We start from the raw sequence: 13,639 nt of genomic DNA on the forward strand, positions 1-13,639 counted from the left end.
TTATTTCCATCGAACTGTTGGCTGAAAAAACTACTGGTACACCATGAATACCACTGTTACACCATTGTCAAACATCTCTACCATTTATCCGTAAATAGAAGCATGAATCCATCCTTATTGGACATCACATGTACAACACTAATGAACAATAACTAATTATTTCTACTTTACAAAAGTTATAGGATTACTATTATAAAAAAATAATTAGAGGATCAAACGACCCTGCATGTCTTAATGATTTAATTAAAATTTCAAATATGTCCTTATTACTTAAAATGGTATACTTCTTAAAAAAACATATATTAATAGACATCTATAATTTAACATTTTATCTATTAAATCCCTATTAATTGTAGAATTTTACAAATAAATTCGTAAAACCTATAACAGTAAGACAAAATGACATACGACTGTAATCATTCGTTAAAAGAGTCTAAACAACTATCTTCTAATAAGAACTTCCTTAAAAAAAATTGGAAGTATAGGAAAATCATTAAAAAAAATAAATTATGAGGATATAATTAAATACAGTAAAATTATGTAGACCTAATTTAACCAAAATTACATTATACATATCTGCATTAATAAATGGTCATAAAATACTAATCAACTTCTAAGTAAATAAATTTTATAAATAATAATTTGCATCACAATTTTTAATTTAACAAATAACATTTATTAGACAACTTTTCGTGTAAAAGAGATAATATTAAACTGCTTAAAATCTTAACAACCTTGAAATCTTTTTGGAATGATACACTGATCCTACAACTAGGAAAGTTCTGAATGAATATTCTATTGGCGAAAGAAAAACTGAAAATTAGATAGTAAAAGAAGACGACGACGACGACAACTGGCTGATTTATCATACTAAAAGACTAAAAACGTGCAAAGCTGGATGCCATATTGTATATAAAAATCGGTTTTACGTTTAACATTACTTTTTCAACGTTCTCTCTTGCAAAAACGTAATGACTGTAAATGACTTCATAAATAGTATTTACTAATACAAGCGTTAAACAACTATAAAATATCAATATCATCAACTTCTAACCTACAAGCCATTCTAGTTCGCATATTCCCTTACTCATTTCCCTAAAAACGCATAATTTTTCTCTAGGTATACAGGTACAGTAGTTAATCAATCACTGGATCACGACTTAAAACTGAAGAGCATCTTACCTTTCGATTTATTATTTTTTATGATAAAGTGTTAAAAGTAAACATGATATAAAAAATTGGGTCAAAGACTTCTCATGTTACATGGAAAAAATTTCTTTTCCTGCACATACACACAACAAACATGTGGATCCAACTAAAGTTTTTTTCTCTTCTCTTTTCAATCGGACCCTCATGTTTATTATATGTGTAGGAGAAGATATTCTTCTCGCACGACATAAGTCTTTAACCCTAAAAAATTTTAACCATTAGATAAAAAACGGTAAGAGGTGCAGTCTGATCCGGATCCATCAACCTCTTGACGCTGAAGATGCAAATGATAAACCTCACAGCCCCCTCCTCCCTCCCCAAAGAAAAACTCGGAGGAACCAAGAAAGAACCTCAATGACTGAATAGGTGCAAACTCAAAGCTAGTAGTCCTGGTGCTCCAACATGAATCAAAATAGTTCCACCTAATTAAAGCATGACTGCACCACAGGAAGTAACAAAATGTTTAGTATAAACAAGATTAATTCATCCCAGAAAACCCCAACAAAAAAAAAAAAAAACAACCAACCCAACATACACACAAGACTTAAACGCAAAATTGTGATCTTATAATTGTAACAGAAACGAATCTTGCATACAAACCACAATACTATACATATCTGACCACAGTTGAGCTATACAATATAGAAATTTACTTGCTACAAGGTACCAATGGTCCCTAATCAGGTAAAAGGCAGGCATTGGATCATTTACCTTACCAATTCACTTCAAGGCATGGGAGGTTTCAGTCCAATGTAATAAAAATTAAAAGAACTCCTTTGCAGTACATTTCTCAGGTTTGAGTCAGCACACTTGCGATTGTCTTCCTAGCTTCTTTACATAACATATCAGGATCATTTCCATCTATAGGTTTATGTATAACAACTTTCACAGAACCTAAGTTCACTATACCCTCCCTTCCTGCTGGCATGATTTGGCCAGTTCCAATAAGGGTAATTGGTACCACTGGTGCATTTGTCTTTGCAGCAACACTGAAAGCACCCCTCTGCACATCCCCAACAAAAGATAACATATTCACAGTTAGTTCAATGACATGAAATCTCAGACAGCATATAGATATTCTTAAAAAAAAAAGCAGCAGAAAACATAAGAGTTCAAAGAATTGATCTTAATGTGGATATGCTACTACATTATTCTTATCACACAACATATGCATTTAACCATCATATAAGCTGCAGGCCAGGTTCTATATTTTAGTCCCAGCTTAGGAGAGCCGAAGATATTGAAACTTGCCAGAAAACTAAGAGTCCTGATACCCCCTTCAATCATCTCTATGTGCTGGGTCCAAGAGAGAAAGGAGCCAGAGGAATAGCTGCTATATAATCATTACGTCTCTCTACAAAACTTCATCAGGTGATCTAATGCCAATGTGTCACCTTGGTCATGCTTCCTATCTAGGTGAGCATCCCAGTCCCAAGCATGCCATTCCCATGTGGAGACAGGAAGGAAAAACAGAGACCTCAAGCGAGTCAAGCCCAAAGTAAGTAAAATATAAATTTAGATTTAGAGTTCAGCTGTTGCTTCATTTTGTAATGTTATTATTATTCTTACAGTTTTATGGGTCTTGTTGAGTTCGTAATGTTATTAGGTTGTGCTTGTACTAGTTTAACTACACTAGTTAAATATAGTATAAAACACAATTCATGCCTTGTCAACAATGCCACATGTCAAATTCCTGTGAGTCAATCTCCCTACTAAAATTCAGTCCATGTCATTCTGTCAAATTCCTGTGTCTCATCCTAATTATCATATCCAACCTTAATTTTTTTATTATTGTCAACCCATCATTATGGGGAAACCCTAATACTCCAATTTATATATTTTCCAAGGTAATCATCTTCTACTTTTTTTCTTTTCTTTTTTTGTATTAAATCATCTTCTTTTACCAAAGACAGGTATTATTCCCATTATATTATCCAAACTTTATCATATTAATTTGATAAGTACTTTCTTTGTATTGTGTTATTTGATAATAAAGTTCATGCTGAACCAATAATAACATACAGGAAATACACTAGTTAGCATACAAAAGTACTAGGTTAGTGATCACAACACATCCCATTATCAGTAAAATGTATTATTTCTCTATTTTCCAACTTTTCAATCCTTTTGCTATAATTTCAACACAGTATCAAAGCAACACCAACCTTAGTGACCTAAAGCAGCCACCATTCCATTGCTGAGTTTTCCAAAATATAAAAATCCTTTTGTTTCTCCTTTTCCTGTCTTTGTTCCATGATTCTCTCCTTATAGTTGTGCACCAATTCCAGCCACTAGAATCTTAGTTCTTCCTTGTATCCATGGCTCTCACACCTTTCCAGTCAACAATAGTTGCTGTGACCACTTATCAGGCATGTTTTACCTTACTATGGTGGCTTTTGAATCTAGTTCTCCAACTTCTTGGTCTCCAATAGATGAACTGACCCCACCACTAGACTCAGAGGGCGAGATCAATAAGGACCCAAAGTATTGCCCAAAAAAACTCCCAGCCATGCAGTGCCTTTACCTCCTCAGCCATCCAACATTTCAACCACCCCTTTCAATTGTGCATTATTCCAGCTATCTTTTTGCTGTATTATCTCTCTAATGCAGTGCTCATTTTGTTATCTCTCTAGCAGTCATCTAGAGTTGGATTGGGTTATGTTAGAACTGTTACAGGGTTAGGCATGTATTGAGTGTTCTACAATAGTACTTGACACAGAAGGCTAGATTATTAGTATAAATAGGTGTATTAGGTATTTAAAATAGTGATTACAGCACATCTTTTTTATCAGTAAAATATAATATATCACACTTTTACTACTTTTCCATCCTTTAGCTATTATTTATGAAGAAGTGGCCCCACTTGTGTCCAAGGTTATGTGCTCTTTTTATTTCTCAATAACATATAACTCATCATGATCTACGATTGATTTCTTCTTAAATCATGATTATCTACAAAGATAAATAAGGTTGTGTCCCCCGAGTCAATCTTGACGCTTCCTGTGGTGGACGCATTCGGAACTATAAGGGGGAATAGATTGGAGGATTCTCCTACCACATTGGCAGATGCGATGTGGTGGAAGCAGAACTGTGGGGATGCATGCAGGGCCTGAGGTATGCTTGGAGTCTAAACATTAAGGAGGTTGTCCTGGAGAGTGACTCCTTAGACGCACTGACCTGCATAAAGGAAGGCTGGGAGAGAGCTGGTTTGTCTCACTTGATTAGGTGCATTCGTGAGCTAATGGGGAGGGACCGGAAAGTTTGGCTCTGTTAGATCCCTCGTGAAGAAAATTTTGGTGCTGACTGATGCGCAAAACTGGGCTTCAATTGCCACGACCAAGGGCTTATTGCTCTCAGCGATCCCCCTCCAAGCATGATGCAGAATTTTCCTCCTAGGAAGTCTTTGAATAGGATAGTACTAGCTCCTAGTATGTTGGACCAGTAATATTGTTTGTTGTTTTGTTTGTTCTCTGGGCTTAATGCCCTCCACATATACCAATATATATATATATATATATATATATATATATATATATATATATATATATATATATATATATAGGGTCAGGATCATTTTACACCAGTGTAAGTTACACTCTCAATCTTGACCATTAATCTCACTTATATCTAAGGGCTTTAATTTTTTAATAATGTGAGCCATTGGATACAAGTGGATCAATACTCAAGATTGAGTGTAAGACTTCTAACTCTTACACTGGTGTAAGAATATCCTGCCCCATATATATATTAAGATTACAAGAATTTTTTACACAAACTCACCTTGAAAGCGCCTAGTTTTCCATCTTTACTGCGAGTTCCCTCTGGAAAGAAAAAAACAGAGGCTCCTTTCTTGATAAGATCCATGCATCGTTTAAGACAATCCTACATGTGAAGAAACAAACAGAACCATGATTTGAGAGTTATCTGTATCTTTAAATCCAAAAGGGGGAAAACAACTTCATACAAAACTTCGACATCCTAATCAAGAAGAGCTGGTTAAAATTAACTGCAACAATAACAATGAAGAATACCAGCTGGCTTCGGCTGTCCATGCGTTTTAAAGGAATGGTGCCCAAAAGAAACATTGCCCACCCAATTATTGGAATGAGGAATATCCCAGTCTTGCTTATGAAGTTAAAGCTTCTCCCAAGTGTAAGAAGAGTATATATATCCAGAAAGCTCTGATGATTTGAAACATACACAGCAGGAGTATCTGGGGGCGGCAGATTCTCAAGCCCCTCAAATTTGATTTTGAAAAAAGGCGCCACACTCAGCATAGCCCAGACTTTGGCAACAAAATGATGGAACTTTCTTCGGTGGCGATCAAACAAGAGCACAGATGGATGTCCAACCAGCATCAATACAAAAAGAAACACAGCAGCAAAGGCAGTAACAGCATGAAAACAAGCTCCCCTGACTTTTGATTCCATTTTCAGTTCTGCAATAAACCAAAGGTCAAAACATGATGAAATGGCATTCCAGTTCAAATATAAAACGTGAAACCTGACCAAACAAGACTCTTATACAAACCAGGTAGTGAGTAGCCATCTGTAGACCCAGATGCAGTAATTCCAGATCTTACAACTATATCCCTGGGGAATTCATTTCCAACATGCAATTTATGTGTGTAATGAGATCCACAAAACTCTTCTTTGTAACAAAAAGACAGCAACGACACATTTCTATGCTTCTTGGGAATGCCTAGCACGCTACTTTGAGAAGCTATATAGGAAAAGAAGTTAAAATACATAAGTCTTGGGACTGTAACACATTTAAACGCTTAACACCAAATCAGTTTCAAAGAGGTAGTAAACTTTGATATGAAACACTTACGATTATGGGAAGTCCTCAAAATTGGACGTTTATAAGTGAAGAACTGCAACATGAGTGGGATTCAATCAAATAAAACCAACAGAACATATAATAAATAAAGATGTGAAAAAAATAATAATGATCAAGAATTGCGTACGAGGGTGGAAGAGAGTCCCGCCAAGAATCTCGCTTCTTTGTGACCTACAGAGGAGATTAAAGAAAAAGAAAAAGAAAAAGAAAAAGAAGCAATAGAGTCAAAAAAAAAAACATGTGAAGGAGTTAGAGAGAGAAAGAGAGGAAAGGTGAAACTAACAGAGATGGGGAAGATTGATTGGAGAAGAGGAAGAGAGAGAAGCAACTTCCATGGCACGAATGGATGGAAGAATGAATATTTGGCGGTTAGGGTTTGGGTGTGTGGTTTTTTTCCATATCCGATATCGCAAATTTCAAAGCATCAATCTCATCCTCATCAATCGTCGTTCCTCTCCGCTTTATCCTTTTGTTTCTTTCGCTTTTTGCCATTCACGTTTGCATATTTGTCACTCTCCTAATTCTCAAGTCTCTCTTTCACTCATTGTCCGTTTTTTCTTTTATTAAAAACATATTTTATATTTTTAAATTACCCAAATTACTTTAAGAAATTAAATATATATTAGAAGTGAAATGCTAAAAAACATGTTGGGGGTACGTCAGTTCCTGCATTTGGTGGCTAAGCATGCACCACTGCATAGCTTAATTTCTGATTAACCATCTCAATAAATGTTACTCACTTTATTATTGATGAAGATTTTAGAAGAAGGTATAGAATATCCGTTTTACCTTTACAAGCTTAAGAAAACATTTGTAATCGGTTAGAGAGCCAAGTGAGATTAATGAAAACTTTCGAAGAGAAGTTTGAGTATGAGACCTCTTTATAGAAGAACCTTGTAACTACCATTATTGATAAAGTTTGAGTATAACTCCAGTGAGATTAGGAAAGTTTGAATCCTTTATAATCCTACTATTCACAATGGAAGATTTTCTAGACTAGCTACCCTGCTTTTTACCTTTATGCATTAGAGAAGGTTTTTAATGTTAAATTTGTTGTGTTTTACTCTCTCTTCTTTATGCATTTTTCTTGTTTATGCAATTTGGCTGACCTTGTGGCGTCAACCAACCTTAAAATGTCGAGCTGAGAACCCTGCTCACCGATTTGTGAATCACTTCCGCACAAATTGAGGGACCACATCCCAACGGTGGTATCAGAGCCCGAGTTCAAAGGGTTCGGCAGAAGACAAGACCAACAGAATATCCTATGACGGAGACATGTTCAAGTTGACTACTGATAACTTTACATATTGGAGACCGATGATGGAAGATCATCTGCTCTACAAAGACCTATATGAGCTCATCCTTAATGTCGAGATGCCTGAAGGCAAGAACAAAAAAAAAAGGAAATCATGAATAGAAAGGCCTTGGCCATGATCGAAAGTATATTGACAAAAATATCTTTGAGTAGGTTTCTTATTTCACTAATGCGCAAGGATTATGGATGAAGCTAGAGTTCATAATACAGAAGAAGACTCTCAAGAACAAAGCTCATCTGGTTGCTGACTTGTGAAGCTTGAATACAAGGACTACATGAGCATGATATAACACCTGAACAAGTACAAATGTATTGTAAAACAATTGTCTAAAGTTGAAATGAAGATTGATGGTGAGCTTCAGGCGCTCATACTCCACAGTTCCCTGCCAGAAAGCTGAGATACTCTAGTAGTTACATTGAGCAACTCGGCTCCTGAGGGAAAATTGACAATGGACTCTGTGACTGATAGCCTCCTAATTGAAAAATTCAGGAGAAAAGAGCGCGTCGTATCTAGCATGTCAGACATAAATACTGCTGAGAGCAAAAAAAAGGTCTAACTTCTGGTCATAGAAAAAGTCAGGGTTATGACAAATCCAAAGGCAGATCTAGGCCAAAATATGAACTGACATGCTTCTAATGTGGGAAGCCCGATCATAAAAAGCCTAATTACTAAACTCTGAAGAAAGACAAAAAGAATGACAACGTGAAATCGGATCAGATAGAGTCCAAGAAGAAAGAAGATAAGAGCACCATTGCAATGGCTACCAACACTGTTGTCGAGATCTTTCTTCTAGGAGAGGACAATTTTCTTATTGTTGCTTATGATAAATTGTGCTTGGATTGTTGACTTAAGTGCTTCCTTCCATGTCACTCACTCAACACAAGAGCTTTTTCTCTTCTTATAGAAGCGGTGACTTTGGAGTTATGAAGATGGAAAACCAAGTCACCAACAAGATTGTTGGGGTCGGTGATGTAACCCGGACCACAGACGTCAGGTGCCGGCTTGTGTTGAAGGAAGTAAGGCAAGTGCCAGACATGCATTTGTACCTAATCTTGGTTGAAAAACTCGATGATGTCCGGTTAGTGAATTACTTTAGTAGTGAAAGACAGAAATTAGCCAAGGGAAACTTGGTGATTGCCCGAGGTAAGAAGGAAGGCTCCTTGTAACAGCCCCAAACCCTGTAGCAGGATATTGTCCGCTTTGCCCCGCGCACAAGCATCGTCGAGCTCACGGTTTTACGTTTTGGGTTACCCCCAAAAGGCCTCCTACAAGGAAAGGTATCCACACCCTTATTTAAGGCATGCTTCGTTCCCCTCTCCAACCGATGTGGGACATTACACTCCTCATACGTAATGCAAGGAAAAATAAATGGTGGAGAAGCCAACTCTGCCCGAGATGGACCTAGCATGGAGTTGTGGCACAAGCGCCTCAGTCATATGAGTGAGAAAGGGCTCCAAATTTTGAATAAGAAAGGACATTTGACGAGTTAAAGGGTCAAGTGTTGGAAAGCTGCATGCACTACGTAGCTGAAAAGTAGCTGATGCTCACCGGCAAGTGTACCGATCGCACAAGTAATATAATAGTAAGTAAAGTTCGTCTCCACAGGGATTGTGATCGTATATCAATTAATATTCCTTTCAAGAATGGAAAAGTTCAAAAGGGTTTGTTTGTGACAAATAATGTCGATTTGAGAAAAATTAAAAGTAAAGACTTGTTTTTGTATTTTTATATTGAAGAATAAAAATAAGAATAAGAATGAGTTGATTTGTAAAAATGAGAAAAACATTGTAGCTAGGATACACTCACCATATGATCCCTACTTCTTACCTTGGATTGATTTAAAAATACTTATTTATATAAATACTTAGATAATTATCATCTAGAATTAATTAGTTAAATTCCAATCCCTTGGCAATTTAACCCTTTAATCTCAATTAGAATCCTAATCCCTTAGTAACCCCTCATGAGAATTAAGCAATAAACACGATAATTCAAGCAACTGCAATTAAATATACATCTATTCCTAGCATGCATACTAATTGTTATCTTACCCCCTTTCAAGATGAAAACCCCAATATTCCTATCTAGGGTTCTAACCCTCAAACTATCTTCAACTACTAGATTGATCAATTCCAATAAAGAAGATATAATTACGCACAAGGTAAAGATAAAGACAATTTATATAAATGAGCAATTATAAATCAATCCGTCATAACAAGGGTTCACATAAGGTTTGTGACCCTAACTACAATAAAAAGTAAACTAGCCAAACATAATCATGGCTAAAAATCCAATATTCAACAAAAACATAAACCTAATAAATTAAACGAAGAAGAAGAAAAGAAACTTGATCTTCAGATTCCTCTCGGAGCACCATTGTCGTCTCTCTCAGTAGAATAGGTCTGGATCCCTAATTCTGTTATAAGGATCCTATTTATAAGTCTCTTTTTCTTCTTCCAAAAATACCCCCAGAACAACACAGAGTAATTTTCCTGCAACCCGGCGCCATTTGGTGCCGGTTTGGCGCAAGTTTGCGCCGCGCCTCTGTCAGAATTAAAAAGTTGGAACTACATTCACGTAAAGTGGCGCAAGTTGGCGCCACCTACCTTCAACATTGGCGCCAATTGGCTTCAAAAGTGGCGCCACATTTTCTTCCTTTTGGGCGCTAGATGGCGCCATGCATTTGTGTCATTTTGGCGCCACTTGGCTCCATTTTGGCGCCAAGTGGCGCCATGCTACTGGACCATTTTTCAATTCTTCACGAAACTGGCACCGGTTGGCGCCACAGTGGCGCCAGTTGGCGCAACTTGCAAAACACCGGTTGGCGCGGGTGTGCGCCAGTGTGGTGCCGGTTCGCGCCATGCTGCTGGAATTTGTAGTGTGCTACACCCGTATGGAATTGCGTTAACAGGCTTTTTATAATTTTCACTTCTTTTTCCTGTAAAAACACAACAATAGGTGAGAAATATTATTGAAAAGAAAGAATAAATATAATTAGCAAATATGTATTTAAGTTGCTCTTTTATGACTCAATTCTTATCAATTTTAACACAGAAAACTACACTTTCCAGAGGCACATCAAACCATTCCCAGATTTAAACGTTGTTGTCCCCAGCAATGTACAAGACTCAATCCAGGAAACAATCAATCATTCCAACATAACATCACACAGACAATCAATAGATCACTATGCTAAGCATGACTGAATCAATGCAAAGAACTCCTAACAATGCCTTCTATTCTCATAAAAATGTCAGAATCTAGCTTGAACACCCCTCACCAAGATAAAACATATAACACTCAGCACTCAAGTGTTTGAGGGAGTAACAATCACTCAATCCATCACAACAATAACATTACCATAAGCTTGATCATATTCTCAAAAATTCTTAATGAAGAATCAAACACATGCATCAATTGATTAAAAGAACTTCACAGGTTGTAACTTGGCCGGGTTAATAGGTAGGAATATATGGACAGTAGCTCAAACAACAATGAGATTGAAAAACTGGTATTATTTGACTTTAACACATTCAACTCAATGGTTTTGCTCCACTCAGATTCCCATAGAATTTCAGGAATTAATTCCTTTCAGCCACCTTTTATGCACATTCACCCTTTTTTTTCTTTTTCTTGCTTTTTTTTAAGGGCACAGATGAAATTTACATCCCCTAATTACTTGACCTTGGTGGAGCTTACCTCAATTTCTTTGTTTTATTTTCAACATATCAGTAATTCAATCCCAATCAAGGTAAGTCACATGGATATAGGCTAAGCCATCAATCAGGCCACAAGTCATTTAGCAACGAATAAGTTCAGGCTCAAGGGGGTTAGCAATGGAAAATTTTTCATACAGGTGGTTTATTTTGGCCACTAGCTAACAAGAACAAAATGCATTTATCATATCAACCAATGCATGCATTACAGAGAAACAAATTAAGTTCTAGAATATTACAACAGTGAGGTCTCTCAACAAGAAAAATTCAGTGTTTAAGCTCAAACCTCACAGCTATGGTATCAATATAGACTCAAGAAAATTGAATTCAGACATTATCAGAATTTCACAACATCAGTTCAGGCAAACGAGCAATCATGTAATCCAATTGTATCTATGCAATGTCATGCCAGAAAGTCATACAACATGCTTCCAAGAATTCAGTCAAGCACATTAACTAAATAAGAACATTTAAACCTGAGAATTACTTGAAAAACAGATCATTTTTTTTTAAATCAAGGGCACACAAAATACTACAAAAATAACTAAGAAAATTAAAAGAGTTAGAATATCTCCCCTGATAGAAGAATTGCAGCTCTAAGATGCAAGCCTACCATTCCCAGATTTAGAGAATTGTTGTCCTCAGCAATAATTAAACCACAAGAAGGAAGAAAAACCTGCACAATGGAACAAACAGTGGCATATAGGATGAACTATAATGCGCACATTAAAACATCAGAGAGAAATATACCAACACAAAATAACTAAATATGCGAAACAGAAAAATAAAATAATATACAAAATCTCCGTCAGCAAGGAGATATAATCAACCCTCCATGTCATCCCCTTCAGCAGCGTGGGATGACTCAGCAAATGAAGGATCTGGTGGTACTGGATGCCTTGGTGTATGAGACCACCATTCCCATATTTGATTCAGACCATGAATCCATGTGAGGAACTCTTTGAAGCATTGATTTTTTCGAGAAATAGAGTCTCGGTGTCTCTTGTCAAACTTCAGCTCCCGGTGTCTCTTCCAACTCGTATCAAAGAGTTTCACCACTTCCTTTCTCATTGCCTTCTTCTTTGTAGGATTACGCCTCCTTTGAGGCGTCCTAACCTCTTTGACATCATCTTTTAGAGTTTGAGGAAGATCCATCAATTCCACTTTTGAGGTTCCATCTTCTTTATAATCATCTGCTTTTTCAGGAACCTCAACCGCTACATCTTTTCTTCCTTTAAGACTTCAAGACTAAAACAATCGTCTTTGTGAGAAGACTGTTTTAAAGAATCAAAGAAATGAATAGTAACGGTTTCATCATTCATTCTTAGCTCGAGCTTCCCGCTTTCAACATCAATCAGTGCACGAGATGTAGCTAAGAAAGGTCTACCCAGCAAAAGAGGCATCTCAGCTCCCCCTTCCATGTCCAGCACCACAAAATCAGCAGGGAAGATGAACTTGTCCACCTTCACAAGAACATCTTCAATAATACCACTAGGCTTCCTCACAGACTTATCAGCAAGTTGAAGAGATGCTAAAGTAGGCTTCAACTCGGTGATTCCCAAGGAATTGCAAACAGAAAAAGGCATCAAATTAATGCTAGCCCCTAGATCACATAATGCCCTGCCAATTTTAGTGTTCCCAATTTCAATAGGAATATTGAAGCTCCCTGGATCATGACGCTTAGGTGGAAACTTCTTTGTAATAATAGCACTACACTCCTCAGTGAGTGTCACCGTTTGGCATTCTTGCAACTTGTGCTTCCTTGACAACAAATCCTTCATGAACTTGGCATAATTTGGCATGCTAGCCAAAGCTTCAGCAAATGGAATGTTGACATGCAACTTCTTGAATTTATCAAGAAACCTTCCATACTGTTGCTTCTGATCATCCTTCTTGAATCTTTCAGGATAAGGTGCCATGGCTCTCACATATTCGGGACTTAGCTCAAATTTCTTCTTTTTAGCAACAATAGGTGGCTCTTTTTCTTCACCTTTCTGAAGAGGTGTCTTAACATCAGAAGGAATCACCTCCTCTTTTTCTGGCTCCTCAACCGCCTTAAGCTTCTCATTAGCTTTCACCTTTTTGCTCAGCTTTTCTGGAGCTTCTACCACCTTACCACTTCTAGTTGTGACAAACATACAATCCTCCTTGGGATTTGTAACTGTGTTACTACGGAAAGTGCCTGGAGTTCTATCAGCAACTTGCTTAGCCAGCTGGCCAATTTGATTCTCCAAATTCCTGATAGAAGCACTCATGTTTTTAGTATTGGCCCTAGTCTTTTCCATGAAGGCATTGGAGTATTGAGCCATTTGTCCAACTAACCTCTCCAAATCAGAAGGTTCTTTGTTTGGGATTTGTGGAGGCTGCAGGTAATTGTTAGAACTATAATCAAGACCACCTCCTTGACCTCTTCTCTGAAAATTGCTACTTCAAGAAGGAAAATTCTGATTTCTTGGAGTATTTTGTGGTGGAGGTCTTTGGTCATACCAAACGCCATTCACTTGTACTTGTTGAGGTGAATCAGAAGGCATCAAAGGACATTTGTAAGAACCCGCA

The 13,639-nt window shown here is 37.0% G+C and overlaps 1 protein-coding gene across 1 annotated transcript; it reads right to left on the reverse strand.

Annotated features, from left to right (window-relative positions):
* Positions 1-981: 981 nt before the first annotated feature.
* On the reverse strand, positions 982-6,536 carry LOC133316672 (1-acyl-sn-glycerol-3-phosphate acyltransferase BAT2, chloroplastic-like). Its single transcript, XM_061518450.1, has 8 exons — positions 6,335-6,536; positions 6,179-6,222; positions 6,043-6,085; positions 5,740-5,931; positions 5,241-5,647; positions 4,990-5,091; positions 1,921-2,212; positions 982-1,646 (listed from the first exon to the last, which is right to left on the reverse strand). The coding sequence occupies exons 1-7, from the start codon at positions 6,384-6,386 to the stop codon at positions 2,000-2,002; spliced, it is 1,053 nt and encodes a 350-aa protein (XP_061374434.1). The 5' UTR covers positions 6,387-6,536; the 3' UTR covers positions 982-1,646; positions 1,921-1,999.
* Between the last annotated feature and the right edge of the window lie 7,103 nt (positions 6,537-13,639).

The sequence above is a fragment of the Gastrolobium bilobum genome, unplaced genomic scaffold (genome assembly GCF_033153095.1).
Source record: "Gastrolobium bilobum isolate Gb01-03AN ecotype WA unplaced genomic scaffold, APGP_CSIRO_Gbil_v1 utg2447, whole genome shotgun sequence".
Lineage (NCBI taxonomy): Eukaryota > Viridiplantae > Streptophyta > Magnoliopsida > Fabales > Fabaceae > Gastrolobium > Gastrolobium bilobum.